General features: G+C 34.4%; 1 protein-coding gene across 4 annotated transcripts; it reads left to right on the top strand.

Moving 5' to 3' along the window:
* The first annotated feature begins 15464 nt into the window (after positions 1-15464).
* On the top strand, positions 15465-17171 carry LOC140854694 (MYB-like transcription factor TCL2). 4 transcript variants are annotated; one of them, XM_073250739.1, is made up of 3 exons: positions 15465-15590; positions 16261-16361; positions 16793-17171. In XM_073250739.1, the coding sequence occupies exons 1-3, from the start codon at positions 15471-15473 to the stop codon at positions 16983-16985; spliced, it is 414 nt and encodes a 137-aa protein (XP_073106840.1). In that variant the 5' UTR covers positions 15465-15470; the 3' UTR covers positions 16986-17171. The 4 variants fall into 4 exon arrangements, with proteins under 4 accessions (XP_073106840.1, XP_073106843.1, XP_073106842.1 ...); XM_073250742.1 differs by having other exon boundaries at positions 15472-15590; positions 16250-16361; XM_073250741.1 differs by having other exon boundaries at positions 15506-15653; positions 16250-16361; positions 16826-17171.
* Positions 17172-20026: the final 2855 nt, after the last annotated feature.

Genomic DNA, 20026 nt, shown 5'->3' with positions numbered 1-20026 from the left:
AACCATTTGGCTTTGTTAAAAGGTTCAGTCATTGACAATGAATATTTTTGGGGAACAATTTGGCTTTGATAGAAGGATCAGTCATCGAGTATGTTCTCTAATCATGGTTATAGGCTGAGTGAACTTTTGACAAGACTTTATCTTCTGGTTGAAAGCCTTTGATGGAGGAGGATGCAGGTTGACATAGAAAGGGGAGGGGTAGTAAACCTGGTATATGGTTGATAAAGTTTTTGAATATAGTATTGAAGAATCTTAATTTAGCATGACTCCTAGTCCACCAGGAAATTAGTATATTTAGGTCGCTTTCTTCTTTTTTTGTTTTTCTGTTTTTCTTTTTTATTTATTTTGGGGGATGGGGAGGACAATTTTATCATATAACTTGAAGACAGGGTGGTTGAGTTCTATCACAAGGAGTGATATAAGCAAATTACAAAAGAAAAAAAAAAATCCAAAAAAGCTTTTTACTTCTTCCTGCTTCATCCTTTGTCTGAATACTTTTATTCTGCTACGCTGGACTGGACGTTTGGGTGATCCACATGGAAAACAACATTTAGACCAAAACATTTTTCCAAGTTATGTATGAAAGACTGCTTTTGTGTTCTTTATGTTGGCCTGCACTTTTAATTTTACTCCAAGCTTTCAACATCCTGTTCGGTGACATTTTTGGTTTTTGTGCCGCTTTTAAACAGAAATTGGTCAAGCTTCTCTTTCAGTTTCATGCTTTGACGGTTTGACTATTCTACATGAGCCATAGAAGGCTCTTGGGCAAACTTACTTGAAACTACCAACTCAAACTGACTTACACTGCTACGTGCTTTGGTCTGGTCTGTGAATAACTTAGAGCTTGTTTGGCATATATTTTATTATCTTGCTTTTTATTTCCAAAAATAAAAATATGGAAATTGAGGCAAGAAACATGTCTGCCAAGATTGGATCTATTTTTATTTTGAAAATTATTTAATTATTTCTAAAAAAAAAGAGAAAGAAATCTTGCTTTTATTATACCACCTTTTTCGTCAGCAACGAATGCTGTCAGCATTTGCTAGAGTAAGAAAACTGCTGACAAGACACATGCATTGGTGTTTCTCAACAAGATAGTTTCATGGAAAATGATCAACTCCATGGTCTGATGAGATTTAAATTTTGCAGAAGGCAACCCAGTTCAAGATCCATGCTGCACGTCTCAATGAAGCATTCTCAGTGGTGAGGCGTGTTCCGATCATGAGAGCTTCACTCGCAGCTGGTGGTGTGACCCCATGGCCTGTAGTGGGCTTTCAGTGAGTTGATAAACCGGATGCGTGGAAGCGATGTACTCTGCGGTGGCAGCAGAAGGCAGACTTAATATATAGACTTGCCTTATTTGGATACATTATTGGCATAGGAGCTTATTTATTTATTTATTTTTTTACTTTTTTCTTTTTCAGTTCCTCGCTGTTGTCCATATGTCTGCAATGGTCCCTGTTGCAGTTTACTAGATTAAAGTCATCGATGCTGTTATGATTTTATGTAACCATGTCTTTATAAATAAAAATTCCCTACTTGCCAAGGTTTGGCAATGCATGCGCATGAGTAAGTTATTGTGATAATGGCGTGCGTATGGAATGTTGTTTAATATGTCCAGCTGAGAACTGGGGTTCCATTGATGTTTTCTGGTTCTCTGATTCTGAAACTTGTTTGCTATGGAGTGCTGAGAGACACCAATACTGGTATTGAGATTGCATTTCAGAGGCAGGGAAAAAGATATGGGTGGTGTTATTTTCAGTTAGAAATCTTTGTTCTCTTCAGAATTACGTCGGAATTGAATTCATGGAGGAGTATAGGTGCCCTATGAAGGGGGAAACAGCGCCAAGGATATTCCCTGAACACCATCAGTCTATGACTGCTGGTTCTTGTCATGGGGCATCGAGGTATTGGACTCTAGTTACTCTAGCATGGAGTCAAGGCACTTTTCACAGCAGATTGTTGGAATAAAAAGCTGTCTGAATTCCCAGGTGGAATGCTATGTGAATTTGATATGTGATCGATGGGAAGTCATGGTGGGTACATTCATGAAACTCTTTTGTGAATTTGTTAAAATAAACTTGATGTAAATTTTGATTTTTTGACAGTTATCTTGGAAAATCTGCAAAAATTGAAACTCTTCCGTGAGGTTGGATCATGTGTTTCTCATTGCTAAAAGAGACTTCAGATTGTATGTGCAATTACGATGGAAAGTATGTAAATAAATCCATCGTTTAAGTACTTTGATTGTTCGAATAAGATGAAAAGACTAAATAGAGTATTTGATAATTTTGAGATGTCTCTCTCAGAAGTCTTTTTACATTAATTCGCTCTATTATTTAAATTTAGATGATCATGATCGGACTAGCCCATCATGGATGGCCCACTCAGATTTAAAACCCAAATACCATATATTCACATCATTATTCATATTATTGGATGAAGTAATTAATAAAAAATAACTATAATCATAATTAACAAAAGCGCTATAATTAACATCTGATGCAATAAAACCATCTAATAAATATCTAGCGCTATAATAAGTTGTCCCTAAAAAACATTAACACAAGTATCATGAAAGTTCAAACTATATCCCAGCAATCATATAAACTAAGTTTCATCGAATACCTGATGCATATATGACATCGTGTAGAAGCAGAGTAAGACAACCATTTAATCGTAACTTGTAGGTGCCAATACTTTTTGCTCCAACTCTGGAATTATCTATTATATATATCCATCTTGTGTCACGACTAATTCAATGATACTCGACAAAAGCTCTTCTATCTCTAGCTATATGATCTGTCGCTCCTGAGTCGACAATCTACATAGAATGGGATTCAGTAAGTAAAAAATAGTTAGAAACATAAAAATAATATAATATAATGAAGCAAGAGTATACTTTTTTTTTGGCTTAGTGCAGTCACGAGTGAAGTGATCCGGTTTGCTATAGTTGTAGCAACACATCTCAGTCTTGTCCTTCTTTTTACTACCATTATCATGCCCCGAACCCAACACCCGGATCAGATACGTGATGGCCGCACACTCCTTAGAGCAAGTCTTAAAGAATATGCAAGGCCAAAATAAATCATTACAACCTTAATATCCATAATAATTAATTTTAACAATAATTCATAAAATCTTGCATAATTAAATTTAAATTTCTTCAATTCTTTGATCAGATACTATGACACTCTATTTATCCTTCTGCTCACCCGTAAATCCAAGCCATAGCCAATCATAAGCATCCTATAACTCTGAGAAGAAAAAGAAAGATGAAGGGTGTGAGCTTTACAGCCCAGTAAGAATTCCATATCACACTGATATAGTAATATAGTCTAAAAATAAGGATAAACAATAAAATATAAAATCTCATGTTCAATGTCCAGAATAATGCAAACATTCTTAAATTTTCTGTCTTGTTAAAATAGATGCATCATCATATGTTAATAGGTAAAACACTTTTGTTCAACAATTATTTCATGTCTTATCTTTCATTTCTCTTTTCATAATCACATGATTTTTTTTTTAACTTTTTTTTCTGGCTCTGGACTAACCAAGTCTATACCTCAGTCATCATCCGAATCAATGTCCACTTAAAAGCCTTTCAAGGCTATCCCAGGATGAGCTCCTGGCCGGCTGTCCCACGTACGAAAGCCCGTGAGAGGCTGTCCCAGGCATAAGCTCTGGCGGCTGTCCCAGGCATGAGCTCCGGCCGACTGATCTACCTGTAAGCCAGTGGGGGCTATCCCAGGCATAAGCTCCTGGCGGGCTGTCCCAGGCATAAGCTCCTGGCCGCTGTTCCACATGACAAGGCTAGTCCATACCATATATCTCTTTCTTTTCATTTAATCATTATATGTTGATTTCATCAAATCAATTCTGTCTTGCATTATGATCAATTCAGATATGTCATATTCATATAATCATGCCATCAATCTCTGATACATATATATTGACATAACATACTCATGCTCAAAATCAAATAACAGTATCTCAGATATAATAAATTCATCGATCTCAAATTTGACGATGCAAAACCAATGATACAAGACCAACAGTAAAATAGCATATATATAATAGTGATCATGTACAGGGATTCTTACCTTTACTAGTGATTGATCCAAGCACAGAAATCAATATTCTTCTTTGATTTATGAATTTTTTTAAAAAAATATTCACTCGATATCATATGCAGACAATCATCTCTTCATAACCTGATCAAATATAAAAATCATATATGAAAAAAATTACTCAATAATCAATCCTATTAACACAAATCTAGGACCTCTCTTAGAATTAATCAAAATTAGGATTTATCTAAGTATCTGGATCCTCCATTGATCCATAAGACTTCTAGAGAGAGAAAATTCAGAAAGAGAGAAAAATTCTAGAGAGAGAAAGTAGAGAGAGAAAGTGAGGAGGAATCTTCGTATCCTTCCGATGAGGCAATCATAGTCGAGATCATCAGAGGTCATATCAGGATGACTCAATATGGATTAACCATGATTGATGTTATCAATTTCGAATAAAGATCGGATCAAAATCTAATCTACTGCACGAATTTCGGAGCAATCTCAGGTCATCATATTTTTATATCAATTTTATCTAGGATTCGTGATGAAATCAAAGAGAAAGACACTAGAGAGATAAAATCCATAAGGAGAGAGAAAGGTCTAGAGAGAGAATCTAGAGAGAGAAAATTAGAGAGAAGGTAGAGAGAGGAGAGAGAAAGAGAGAGAAAGGAGGAAGAGGAGAGAGAGAAAATTTCTCTCTCTTCTTTTTTTTATTTTATTTTTCTCTTTCTCTTTTTTTTCTTTTCTTTTTCTTTTTCTTTTTCTTTCCTTCTTCTTTCTTCTTCCTTTTCTTCCCACGGCCTCCCTTGGGCCGAAACAGGGGACGGACGAAGGGCTCCAGCTTGGCTCCGCGAGGGCGACGGCTTCGTCGGAGGTCCGACAGCAGGTGGAGGCGCGGTGGAGCAAGGGATGGCCGCGGCAAGGTTTGGTCGGCGAGAAATCAAGAAGAAATTGGAAAAATAGGGGATCGCTACTTTTTCTTTTGTTTTCCAGTCATTGGCCGGTCACCGGCAGCCAATATCTTCAGGAAGAGAGATAAAGGGATGAGGATCCTATCCTAGGGATGAGATGCCGCAACCGACGGCACTGGTGATCGAAAAAGAGAGGAAAGGGTCCGACTGAAACAGAGCAAAAAAGGGGTTCACCTTGTTCATGGATTTTCCGACGATCCCAATAGCCGATGAGGGTCTAAAGCCATGGGGAGAAAGGAAAGAGGGAGAGGAAGAAAATTTGGAGCCTTACCGATGAACACGAGAAGAGGCTGCCGCGGCTTCCACAGAGAAAAGGGGAGGAATCGGGCTCAACGGTCGCCGGTGGAGGCTCGTGAGGAAGAGGGGAGTCCTATTTATAGAGGCCCTAGAGTTTTAAGGATTCAGAACTCTTCTCCGTCTGGGATTCATCGGAGAAGAAGACTCCCATCGGGAGTCTTCTTCCCGTTCTGTTTTTTTTTTTTTTTTGTATGGGCTGTGGGCTGATTCTGGGCCCAATTGGACCGGGTGTTACAACCATGCCTGCCTTTCTTGTGCCGGTTAGTCTCACTAAATTTGCATTCTCATTTTTTCTCCTTACCATTTTGAGAAATTTTTAATTTTTATGCTTGAAGCCAAGAATCTTGTGTGAGCTAGATTCAACTACATAGGCTAACTTAGAAGATTTAGCTGCCTCAGTGTGCTCATCTTCTACCTCCAAATGACATACTATATCATCAAAAGTTTTTACAGTATCATTGTGTATCATAGTATGTTGGAATAATATTTAAAACTAGATGTGATTTAAGAAAGGTAATGAGAGTCTTGATTGCAAAAGAATATTGTAAAAAACTTAGAGAAATTCAAAAATAAAAAATGATCAAATTCGAAAGTGTGTTAGACACTATTCTAATGCATATTCCCAACCCTCATGTAAGAATATCCCAAAAAACTTTCTTAAGGTACGACTGAGATCTTTCACCTGCGAGCACGATCGTAGAGGAGATTGATGAAGACTCTTTCAGCATCTAGGAAGGTGAAGAAAAGAAGAAATGTTGTAATTGAAGAGAGAAAATCATTGGAGAAAGAAGATTAGAATGCTCTTAAATAGCCTATAAGATTAGATCCCAAAAGATCCTTTTTATAGCCAACCAATATGACCGTTATGATTGTTTATGACCGTTATAGATTTTATTGATCCATTAAGATCTTTAATAAAGAGCTCAATGGTCAAAATCTTTAATGTAGAGTTCAACTGTACAGTTAGAAAATAAAAATAAAATTAAATGCACATGACCGTTGGTAATTAGGAGCCCAACAATCAAAAATTAAAATCATGATAATAAAAAGATTAAAATATTTAAAAGATAAAATTAAAAATAAGATTAAATAAAATTTTAAGTTTTCTTTTTGGATTCTCTCCAACAATCCCTTACAAAACTCAATTTTTTTTCAAAAAATTATAAAATAAATAATATAAATTTTTTAGTACTTATACTATACAATAGGTAGGATGACTTAACCTTACTTAGTGTGAATATTTTCATCTAAAGAAAATGAGGTAAATCAGTTCTTAAACTATATATTTTTTTATCCATATTTTAACTACCACACATATAGTATAGAGTTTCTTCATCACTAGTCTGTGCATTAGTAGCCCTACACATGTATCTTGATTTTCATGAGAATTAATAAAGATAGCCCAAATCCCATATCCGCAGTCATGTATGGATACCCTCATATAGGTGAACCTCTCTAGGGATATGTGTAGAATCACATCTTACGAAAAATATCATCTTGGATCTCATTCGGAGCTACGTACAGCTCTTCCTAACCACTATATAGAAGCACTAATCACTATAAGGATGGGCTGTAGTCCATGACTCTTATATCAAATAAACCATATGTACTCCTTAACCAACCAATTAGCTTGTTATTACTACATTGAATCTCCTTCGAGGAATCTCCTATCACAGAGATTAGGTTTCCACTATTGGAAGATTCATTATGGGCAAAACCCCATGCCTCTCGATAACTCTAGGTCCTTAGTCCTTTTACAAGACAGGTTGATATAAAAGATCTAGTCCCATAATTTTTGAAACATATCAGAACTTATCTCATAACTATATCCTGCACTTGTTCAACCATCAACACCAAGAGGTCAACAACTCCCTGTGGAACATAGAAATTATCATGAATCAGCATTTCTATGCCATGCTATTAATGTCCTTATAATCAAAGTGATAGTAAATCACCAAAGTACTAAGACCATGATACCATGAGATCAATATGTCAACATCAGATTGAAAACAGAAACGTACCGACACTCACCGTGTATCTCTTAAGACATAATGGCAATAAAGCTTATAATTGGGTTCGTCTCCATGAACAAGTTAAAATAATAAGATTTTTGGAAAATACATCTTCGATTGTTGAAAAAATATTTAAAATCAAATGTGATTTAAGAAAAATAATAAGAATTTTGGTTATAAAAGAATATTGTAAATAACTTATAGAAATTCAAAAATAAAAAATGATCGAATTTGAAAGAATATTAAATACTGTCTTAAAGTGTATTCCCATTCCTCGTACAGGAATATCCTAGAAAACTATCCCAAGATACAACTGAGATCTTTCGCCTGCGAGTCCGGTTGTAGAAAAGGTTGATAAAGACTCTTTCAGCACCCAAGAAGGTGAAGAGAAGAAAAAATATTGTAATTGAAGAGAGAAGATCGTTAGAGAAAGAAGGTTAGAATGTTCTTAGATAGCCTATAGGACTAGGTCCCAAAGAACCCTTTTTATAGCTAACCAATATGACCGTTCATGACCGTTGGAGATTTTATTGATCCCTTAAGATTTTTAACAAGAAGCCCAATGGTCAAAACCTTTAATGCAGAGTCCAATGGTTAGAAAATAAAAATAAGATTAAATATATATAATCGTTGGTAATTAGGAGTCCAACGGTCAAAAATTAAAATCATGTTAATAAAAAAATTAAAATATTTAAAAAATAAAATTAAAAATAAGATTAAATAAAATTTTGAGTCTTCTTTTTAGATTCTCTCCAATATAGTAATTATCGTATGCTTCCAGCTCTCGGACAAGGGTCTAATTATAGTCCGAATATGTTGTTTATTAGTAAGGGTATGGCCAACTGTCTTCATTCTCTCTTTGAATTGCCTGAACAATGACTCCATGCAAGATGGTTGGAAGGTGATGTTGAGGCCAGGAAGTTTACTTGGTGCATCATCCTTAGTTTGTGCCATAAAGGAGCTTATAGTGTGCATTATGGTGATCCATTATAGTGAGACAAAGTTCACTACAGTGATCTAAAGTTCCACGCAACAAAGTTGTGTGCAAGTTCCATGCAATCCATATTTTTCAGACAAGCATTTTGTGACCAATTAAAGTTCTATGCAATCCATTATAGCGATCCAATCCATGACAAACCTTATGGGAGTGTGGGACAGCAGATGCTTCGGCCATTTTCGTCCTTATGCTGGCTCAGCACGAAGTTGCTATCATTCATGTTTATTTGATGCAACCCTTGATAGCCAGGTGGGAGGTGGTTGTCTCTTCTATTGTTTGCTGCTATCCGGCTCGAATGGCTTTTTCTTTTTTTCTTTCTTCTTCTTCTTCTTCTTCTTCTTTTTTTTTTTTTGCGGCAGAATGTTTGAAAAGACGGGGGATTGGGAACGTCATCCCAAGTCACAGTCATCCAAATTGGTGCCCATTGGCTACCCTTGTAACTCGCAAATTGGTGAGGGATTTTTTTTGGTGTCACTTATGATGGAGACTCGCGCTTATCCATGGGAACGGGATAGCCTCCCCACCATCAGGAAAGCGAGGGGAAAAAAGAGAGAGACAATGGGGTTTGGAAGAGAGTTCCAAAGTTTTGAGGAGGTTGAAATTATGTAGTTTTTTCACATTTTAGATATAAACAAATCACTTCTAAGATAAAAAAAAAAAAAAAAAAAATCATATTTCTGAAATCTGGGAATAAAGGATCTGCGTCCACTAGTAGGACTGCACATCTACTACTAAAGATTTAGATTAAAATGAATTTTAAAATATTAACATGAATTAGAATCGTTGGACAATAAGAAATCCTTCTCTCACAGCTGTACGTTTAGATTTATATTACTCTATTGTTATATAAAATTAATTTAATTTCTCAATTTTTTCAATTTTCACAGCAATCCTAGCTAATTATATCTCTCCTAAATGCAAACGTCTATCTTTTTCATTTTGCAAAGGTTCCTAACATCGATAAAGAACTAATGGACTCTTATTGGCTCTTTGAATTATTTAAATTATGTGGTACATTAGAATTTTAATATAGATAAATTTAAGTTTCGCTATAACCAAAGAAAATCATCAAAAACTTAGATTTTAGATGTGTAACTTTTATTATCGGTATAATTATGGAAATTATGAAAATTTAAATTTAAATAATTAAGTCCTTATTTGGGTCTATTTCGCAGAGTTCTTACAACCAAAAAGACTAGTCAAAAAATGTTATTTATATTTCTTGACCCGTATAAATTTGAATATCCAAGAACTTTTCAATGAGCAACTAATATGGAACTAAATATATATCCACATGAATCTTCACATATCCGAACAGAATAGGTGACAAACTAAATCATTTTAATATATAGTTTTAGGATGATAACAATACAACCTCACGTGATATCACTATCCGTTCTTTTCATATGCCACCTAATAGTGGCCTATCCCGTGGATCACGGATGGCAACATGGAAACAAGCAGTGCGCGTTAAAACATGCATGCTGGCATGGTCCAGTGTAGCACATTATGTTTTGGTAGAAATTGAGTACAATTTAGCATGATATGATTCAAGTATGGCCGGTTCTACAAGTGTAACAGTCTACAAGATGTTGCACCAAGGTTCCTACAACTAAAATAAAAGGTATACAGTTCCGCTAGTCCCATGACTAGCTGTGATAGTGATTCCTACGTTGAAGCAAGGATTTTGTCTCCTAATGTGTGAGATGCTTTTTTACCGATGAGATTCATCTGATGAAACAAAGACTTGATAATTTCTGAGTTTACAATAAGGGTTTGACGTAAAAATACTTGTGAACCTGTAAAGTGTTAGAATTAATATGTTCAAAAAATCTAGAAATTATTATTATTCTTTATATGATTCTTAGATGGTTTTATAAAGAAAAATAGAGTACTAAAATAAATAAAAGATTTAAAAACACTTTGCCTAAATTGAGACATGTGAAATACTGCCCTAAGAATGCGATTCGCCTCCTACACGTAGTCTTCGACGATTTTGTTCCCAAGATACAACGATCCGGCTCAATCCAATCATCATCTCATGAGTACAATCATTGGAGAGACTGATCCAAAAGATTTTTTTCAGAAAGCCGACCTTATTAGAAGACTGACTTCGTTAGAAGGCCGAGTTCCTCGAGCCATTAGCCTATTCAGTCGCATAGGCAACTAACTGAAACCTTCTATCAAACTCACAGAATGCGGCCACATGGGCAATCGGTTGGAATATCCCAATAAACTCCCAGAGCATGGCCACGTAGGTGTAATAAACATCCATGACTATCAACCTACTGTCACAGGCCTAACAGTCTACAGGCTAGGGGCATAACAAACTCCGGCACCTCTCTATAAATAAGGAACAAGAAAACAATAAAAAGAGAGGGGGTGGGGGCAGAAAGCTCTGGGAAGCCAATCCATGCTACACCAAGCTCCCATACTTTCTTTCATCTGTGCTCAAGCTTCAGCTGACTTAAATATCGAAGGACCCCCATCGGAGACCCCACCTTTAGTACGTAAGGATTTCTTTTGTAGGTCCGTCTTGATGTCCTCCACTTCTGACCACTTTAGCACCCCTGGAGTTTTGCTTTTCATCTCAAAAAGCAATAGAGAGAAACAGAACACAAGAAAAGATAGAAAAATTTTATTATTTTCAAACAATCGGATTCAAAGTCTATTTATAGACTCTGTCTGAATTATCGAGGAGGCAGCATGGTTTCGAAGAGATATGGTGCTTCAAAAACATTATATTTCTTCGAAAACCAACATTCTCTTTTAACGGATCATATCTCTTCGTAAAGAACCATTTAAGTTTAAAAATAAAATTTTAATATTTTTAAATAATCAAAATTTAGGAGATAAAAAAATTTAAATCTTTTTATTTTTTAAATAAAACTCTAACATAAAATATATAGTTGTGTGAAAGCTTTTAAATTAAGTTGCATGTCCACAACCCTGTATTTTGCCGTTGTTTTATTATCCCAATGAAGTTGATCGAGCTTGGCTCAAAATTTTGTTAAGAAAAGATTGCTTGCCATCAAGAAGTGCTTTAAAAAATTCAGACCTTGTGCTCTGCCCTAGTCTAGAAAATCCAAAATACTATGGAGATGAAAAAAAGATGTATATAAATAATTTATCCAAATATACTAGACCGTTTGGTATTGCTTTTCTTTTCTACTGTACTTTTAAAAATTCAAAAAAAAAATTGTATTAGACAAATATGTATCATGAAACTCTTTAATAATTTTTAAATTGATCGGAAAACTTCTATAGCTATTTCTGGAATTGTAATATATGATCCTCAACAAATTCTAGGAGACATGAATGCCAACCATATGCCTAAGTCTCAAAAAAGAAAAACCGTCTTCATGCCTTTTTTTTTATTTTTTAAGGAATTGCAGGGCTGATCGTCAACCGACGGTGGTGGGATAAGATTTTTGAATAAATCTGGTTCAAATAAATCGGACATGATTTTCTTAGATCCGCTTGTCGACTTATCATATCCTCTTGGATTCTGAATAATAATTAAAGATATTGAAGAAAATATGATTCAAGTGCTTGATCATGCATTTTGTTCTGATTTAAAGAGAAAGTTACGTAAAAGCACCTAGGAAGGAGTTGCTGCGTCAACTTTTGCATGCGATATATCTTATTTCGTACAGGTAGAATTTTTCTTTGTGATTAACCTTTTTTTTTTTTTTTTGCCATTTACGTGATTGTTTGCCTTTGATCTTTGCTTGACATGACCTAAATCCTGATATATATATATATATTACGTGATTGTTTGACTTTGATCTTTGCTTGACATGACCTAAATCCTGATATATATATATATATATATATATATATATATATAGTATCGCAATCAACCTAATCTCTTTAGCCCTTCCTATGTACTAACCAAGAAAACTGAGTCTACACTCATCATGTGTTCACTTACAATCAAAAAAAAAAAAAATCATATATTCACATGTTAAAATAACAATAATAATCACTTTTGTTAAGTGTGCTTAAAATCAAAAGCATCCATGATCTGCCCTACCTCCACATTGTCTCCCACACAATCCCAACCTCCTTCGACGATCCTCATCGCTTCGACCACCCATCCTGCCATCTCCTCATCACCCCTATACCACCATGGACATGGAGATCATGGTGATAGCGGTGATTCAAGCACAACAGGAATGGTTGTAGTGATTGTGGCATGATGGACATAGTAACGGTGGTGGATTGTGCTGCTGGTGGTGGTATGAACGAGAGAGCCATAAGGTTAGATAATACTCTCAGAGATATAATTTAAAATTAATTATATTATGGGTCCTCTAACTTTATGTTACCTATGTAAATATATTTGTATAACTCAAAGGATGAAAAATATAATTAATGGTACATATATAATGATGTGATACTCAGTGATAGGATATTCTTGAACAGAAACTTCAACAGAATATATTTCATACCATCACCGATATGCCACATTATCATCCATATGCTGCATGATCAAAATAAAATTTTTATCTGTTGTATTATATCATCATTTTTATACGTATCATCATCAATCAATCACGTAATCATCTATCTAAGCAGTTTCTACCATAACATCAGTTATATAATTACTAGTTAATACCAATAGGGATTTTCAATGTGAGAAACTATCCAAAATTTGGAGAAGGATCATATTAAAATAGTTGAAAAAATTAGGAAACAAATTTGAGCTTATTGAAGTTTAGCAACATATTCAAAATCTGAGAGGATCAAAAGCATAATCTATCCTTTATTTTATCACTCAAACATTAAAAAAATGAAATACTATGATAAAATTTTCTTAAAATATTAGCAAGATAGACGAATCACTTTGCTACTAGAGAATTTTTATTGCATAACTTTTTTTTCCAAGGTACCCAAACAAGATCTAAATTCTCCCATCTTTTCTCCTCCTAGTATATTTTCAGAAAAGGAAAATACAACTTGGAACATGGCAGCCAGCGGATGGCTGTACCTCAATCATTAAAAGTAAAGTCATCAAAATCTTTTATTTTTTACTATATATATATATATATATATATATATATATATATATATATATATATATATATATTGTGACCATGATTGTAGCCTTTCTAGTTTCCAACAAGCTTCCAACAAAGGCACCCATCAACCGAGTGGTCCTTGCTGATCACATGTGACCGCATAGCAAGGTAAATCTGGTCGTGTCAACCAGATCTCAGACGACGTAATTTTTCCAATAGGAGTCATGGTAGCCATATCCAGAACACACATCTCTTTTGTATACTCTATCTACGTACTTAGATGAGATCTTTTGACATAATTTGTGAAGGCGCCACCCAAGATGTAGGCTATGATTCAACACCATGAATGTACCTGACCCACATACAGGGGAGGCAATTTATGACTCGAATTACCAACCCGATCTTCAATCGATCTATTATAAGCATGTGGGGTTTGGGGGATGTGGGGTGCGGGTCGCGGGGTGCATCCCATATGGTGAATATTCGATACGAGAAGCAGTAAGCATGTATCTTCTTTCTACCATATCAGATATTTTTCTATCATATCCGAGTACAGTTGAAACCGACCCTAAGTTAGGTGAGTACGTCACCCTCCACCCCACCTCAGCATACAGTGGATCAGATACTACACCTACCCTAAGTTAGGTGAGTACGTTATCCTCCACCCCACCCATCTCAACATATAGTGGATCAGATACTGCACCTATCCTAAGTTGGGTGAGTATGTCACCCTCCACTCCACCTCAGCATACAGTGGATTAGATACTTCACCTCGTTCGCACTCGCACAGGCCAATCTACCCTAAATTGGGTGAGTACGTCACCCTCCACCCCACCTCAATAAACAGGGGATTAGATACTGCACCTCGTCCACACTCGCACAGGCCAAGGAAGATAAATCCCTCTCGTTTAATCGAATCCTGCAAGTTCGAGCCTGCGTCGCGTGGGATAGATGCCACGATCCGTCCCACTAGGCTACTATTGCGGTGGTAACAGTGATGCAGTACTTGATCCAAAAAAAAAAAAGAAAAAAAATAGTGATATGGTGAGATCTAAGGCCTTCCATGTGGACCCAGAACTGTGTTTTTTTTTTTTTTTGGTTGGATGGTAATTGGTGGCTTCAGGATAGCATCAGGATATCCAAAACTTAGAGACACAGGATATCCCAAAATATGAAATTATCATTGATCATACACAGATTAAAACAAAATCAAAACAAAATATTCCATGTCATTCATGAGATATAATGGTAAATTATATAATGCTGCTGAACAAGCGAGGAGAGTTTACAGAGCTGTAACATAAATTCGTGATTAGAGTTACAGTGAGAGTAGCTAAAAGTTACAGCTAAAGGCCTCCTTTTTTATGAATAAATATTATAAAAAAATTAAACAATTTTTTTATTGATCAAGTTATTCACATTTTCATGCTTTTCAAGATGGATAAGTTATTGTTCCATGGATAGCATTTATCCATCAAATGAAAAAAAATCTTATCTACCCAGGAGGTCACTAAATTATTTTCCCATCAATCGAAAAAATAATTTTTTTAATTTATTTCTAATATACCCTTAACGTTATAATAATATAATATAATATAACAATATATTATAATATAGTGTATCATAATAATAATATAATATAATATATAATATTATATTAAATTAATATAAGATATTAATAGAATATAATATAATATACTATTATAGTATATCATAATAATATTATAATAATATATAAAAATAAAATAATATAATATATTAATATATTATAATAATATAATATATTATTATATATTATATTATTATAATACATATCATATTATATTATTATATATAATAATATTTATATAATAAAAAATATTATGAATAATATGGATAAATCTGAGCAATTTATCCAGAAAATTAATAATATAAAAAAATATAGATAATAGATTTTTGAGTCATTTTTTTAATATATAAAAAAATATAGCTGAATTATTTTTCTATCTAAATATTATCTAAAAAATATTTATCCAAAAAATTATAAATTTTTGATAAATTTTTTATCCTAAAAAAAATAGGCCCCAAGAGCATGAAAGGAGCTGGTGGTTGGCATGCCAAGTAGACCAATCAATGTGGTGCTTCCTAAATATGCCATCCAGTCCACAGAGTACTTCCAAAAGGAGAGAGGATGGAAGCAGGGAACCTCAAGATTAACAGTAACAGAGAACAAGGTAACAGATGCTGGGGAATCAAATTGCTAGTCTCTGCTTTTTCGTCCCCTTCGCCGTATGGTGGTATTCTGTATTTCATCTGCAGTTCATTTGAATTTTTCCTCCTTCCTCATTCACAGATGCTTGAATCATCATCAGTTTAAGATGTTACTGTTTATAATTGAGAAAGCACTGAAAAAATATCAGTCATTTGAGAAGCATTATGGTAGCATTGTTCTACTTCACAGAAAGATGTTTTCCCCTTTCTCCATCACTAATGTTCGGTTCTCCTTTTACATCCTGGTTGCTCTTCAAATACCACTTTGAGGCCATAGCAGTATTTCAAAGATTCGTGCCTTCTCTAGCATGAACTTTGCATGACTCTCTTTGGCCTTTCCATCTTCATGCTGCCTCTCTTTTAGATTCTGAGCATTTCCAACTTACAGTTCATGTCTGTTTTTATTCCACTTTCACTCTCACATGCTTGGCAAAAAATTTTATGGCTATTCTGATGTTTTATTTACTAAAGCATACAAATCAATTGGATTGGATGGTCTGCGAACATGCCATGAAAACTTCAACTGGTGTTTTCTTTTTCTGTTCTTGCTGACAGAAAGAATGGAAAATAAGGTTCATAAACATGTGGTGAACTCTTGGTTAATTTATGACATATATAACAGGAGAAATGCAGGAGCTGGACTCTGCAAACCATGGGTGGAAGAAACAGTGGCCAAGCATGACACCAGAGGAAGAGGACCTGATAAGTAGGCTCCACCGCCTGCTAGGGGATAGGTAACTAGAACCCATCTATCATTTTATTTTTGATGTGCTAACCTTAAAAACTTTCAAGGGGAAAAAAAAATAAAAAGAGAGAGAGAGAGAAAAAAAAAAAGAACTCGGTTTTTGCATAGACCCATCACAAGTCCATTTTATCTTCTAAAGTATGTATCTAAAGCATATACGAGATCAGGAAATTTCCTTTTCCCTTTCACTCAATAAATATAAAAATTACCGGCTTTTGAATAAATATTAATATTCAAGAGGCATGATATGAGAATGTCACCATTATCAGATGTGTTGATATGTTTCTCCATTACAATGTATCTACATTGTGTACCGAAACAGATTATAGTGAACACTTGGAAAAGTGGTGCGCATGGACCCTTTATCATTTCTTAATTGTTCTTCAAATATTTATTTATTGTTTTTCCTTTTAATATCAGGTGGGAACTGATTGCTAAAAGACTGCCCGGTAGAACAGCAGAAGAAGTGGAGAGCTACTGGAAAATGAAGGAGAGAGGAGAATTTGAGGAGAACAAGATCTATAAGCCTGTCTGTACGAGATTGAGCCCATCCTTTAAGTTCACCATGGATGAACCATTTGAAGATGCGAAACCATCACAAACTGGATGTTGAAATCCAAGGTCCCTTCACTCCTCTATTTGGACAGATAAATCCATCGCATGTCCTGAACTGCTCGTACTTCAAATCTAAGAAAACTTTGTACCACAAACCATGTCTTGTATTAGTTACCAGTGGATCCTTCTCTATTGCTATTATGTATGTAACATTTACCACATATGCTTCTTTAGATGCCGAATTTTCCATCATGTTCCATTTTCAAAGTCTACTTTGTTCCCATCCATTAGATCAGCTGCATTTTTATACTTCCAGTAAATCATTAAAGGTAGTTCCTGTTCAAACAAATATGAATCAGATAGCAAAATAACACTATTCATATTAATCAAGCATCTAGAAGACTGTAATTGTGAAAAATCCCATCAAAATGATATCAGCATGAAACTAAGAAGGCCATCAAAAAAATGAAGAGTGTTGTAGGAAGATGGCATCATTAGTTTCACATTGATTATGAACAAAGAAGGAGTTTGACTTATATGGAATAAGATTTTCTCTAACTTATGAGGTGCTTTTTAAAGGACAAAATCATGAGATCCTATGCCATGAGCCAAAAGTCGAAGCGAACAACACCTCATAATCACCGTTCACGTACCTAGTATCCTTTTTGAGAAGTGTTCAGCTCCCTAATATTAAAAATATTTGTAGTCATTACAATTAATATTATATTATGCTAATCTCTTCTCTATCTCTGTACCTACTTAATGGAGAGCTGAGAGAAAACTTGTCCACTTTTCAAAATTTAAAAAAAATTAAAAAAATCTTATAAAACCATTTAAATTATACGTAAAATTTAAAAAATATTTAGATATGCGAAAGTTATCTAAATATATTAAATATATCCAAATAATTTTAAAAAATATTTTAAAAAGTTGTGCAAAATATTATTTTGAGATTTTTTTTTAAGAATATTTTCCTCCATGCATGCAGAGGAGAAAATTGAATTACAGTACTTTTAAAGCTCTTTAATTATTTTAGGAAGCCGTGTTCAAACTAATTATAATTTTTTTTAAGGAATCTTATCCTCCACCTTTTAATTATTATAGGAATAATTTATTAACCATTTAGAGTTTACACTAAAAAAGTACAAATAGAGATATCTCAGAAAGCCATTAACTAATTCCATACATGTAGAAGAAAATATTTCAAAATGAATTTGAATTTAAGTGGAACTGTTTCTTAATTGTTCTGATAAAAAAAATTATTGGCCCTTTGGCATTGGTTTACCATCTATGTACCAAAAAAAAAGAAAGAAAAAGCCGTTAACTAATTCCTGCACTCCCTTTCTGTCTTAAATTACTCAAACATACTTTTGCTTAGTTAATAGCCATCAAAATAGTTCTCTTGTTATTTTATCTCCATATGGTAATTTGATACAGAAATGGTCTAATTAGATGCCAATTTCCGTAGCTACAACTTTTTGAAAAAGCTGGATGAAATGAAAGTTCCTGGGTTTCCTTCTAAAGGATCAGAAAAGAAAAATATAATGGCAAGCGACCAAATAAAAGAGAAAACGTATCGCTATAGCCTCCAGAAAATGTTTTGTATACCGCTGGGGCTGATAAAGTTGGAATTAAATAAAAGAAAAGTATTTAATATTTGTGAACATATCTCTCAAGTGTTGAAGATTATATAAGAACAATAAAAAAAAAAAAAGAGATACTGAAACATGAAATTTGTGATAAAATAGCTCATTATTTTCTGAACAACCACAAAAGAAAAATAATGTACAGGATGAAACTTTAGGAATGTGAGAAAGGGAGAGGAAGGAAAAAATTAGGTCAACATAAGACCAAGAATAATTAAATTAAGCCAACTAAGATAGAATGTGTTCAGAACCTCCTGATCCACAAGAAATGAAAATAGGTTTCTTATATTGTTCATCTCAAATGATCTCACTGTTCCAGCAACAACTAACGCCGATCAATATTTCTAAAAATTACTTTTAATGTAAAAAGGCTCAAAATATGTAGCTGTTACTAGCACTCCATAAACATAATTTCTTCCTAATCGCTAGAGGTTCTTCTCATTTGATGGCCTATCCAATGGATCATGGATGGCACCCTGGAAACAAGTACTGCGATTTAAAACGTGCACTATGGCATGGTCCAGCGTGGTACATTGTGTTTTGTTAAAAAAAAAATTGCATGTCATCAGAAAACGCTTTAAAAAATTTCAGAACCTGTGCTCTGAGATTCCTGCTTAAAAAGAAAAAATATTAAATCCTTTTACCATTAAATGCCAACCATATGTCTAGGTTCCAAGATTTCCACAAAAACGTAAAAATAAAGTCCGCTGTCTTCCTGCCTTCTTTTAGGAATTGCATGATGGATCCGTCGACTGATAAGATTTTTCTGCACACATCGACAAGGTTTTCTTAGATCTGCTTCACATCAAATGCAACTTGGAACGTGGCAGCAAGAGGATGGTTGCACTTCAATCATTAAAAGTAAAGTCACCATTCTTTTTTTGTGAATATGATTTTTTTTTTTAATGTTCTTCAATCATATTCCTTCTTGCAATCTGTGTCTAACCATGGTAAACATTAAAACTGCCTTCAAAACAATCAGTGTTTTTAATGTTATCACAAGGCTACAAATCTAAAGTTTGTTTTCCTACATTAAGTGTGCAGGTTGACATTACTTCAATTTGATTAACATAGAAAACATATAACCAATTTTTTAAGCGTACAACAGCCTGGACTTGAACAAATGGGTGACACTATGAGGTTACAGAAGAGGGTGCTTGCATGAAATCTTGACAAGGGACACAGTATTCAGTCATGTGCGGTGTGCACACCAAATTTTAGGGAAAGAGAAAAAAACAAAAGGGATGCATGCGAAAAAAAAATGTAGTTGTTGTGTAAAAATATTAGATAGGATATTATTCATAGAGTCAGGACGGAGGTTCTTTAGGTTATTTTGGGCAAGTGGGACAAGATGAAAGAGGGTAAATAAGTCAAAAAAATGTCCATTGATTCATTTCTTGTTTGTGAGTTTTTTTATGACAACATTTATATTTTCACCATAGGAAAAAATCAA

The sequence above is a fragment of the Elaeis guineensis genome, chromosome 1 (genome assembly GCF_000442705.2).
Source record: "Elaeis guineensis isolate ETL-2024a chromosome 1, EG11, whole genome shotgun sequence".
Lineage (NCBI taxonomy): Eukaryota > Viridiplantae > Streptophyta > Magnoliopsida > Arecales > Arecaceae > Elaeis > Elaeis guineensis.
Note: the sequence above shows the minus strand (reverse complement) of the source record. Positions and strands in the feature narration are given on the sequence as shown.

Coding starts and splice junctions, on each gene's coding strand:
- LOC140854694 (XM_073250739.1), top strand. CDS start 15,471: ATGCCAAGTAGACCAATCAATGTGGTGCTTCCTAAATATGCCATCCAG. Junction 15,591..16,260: donor TAACAGTAACAGAGAACAAG/GTAACAGATGCT, acceptor GGAGAAATGCAG/GAGCTGGACTCTGCAAACCA. Junction 16,362..16,792: donor CACCGCCTGCTAGGGGATAG/GTAACTAGAACC, acceptor TTTTAATATCAG/GTGGGAACTGATTGCTAAAA.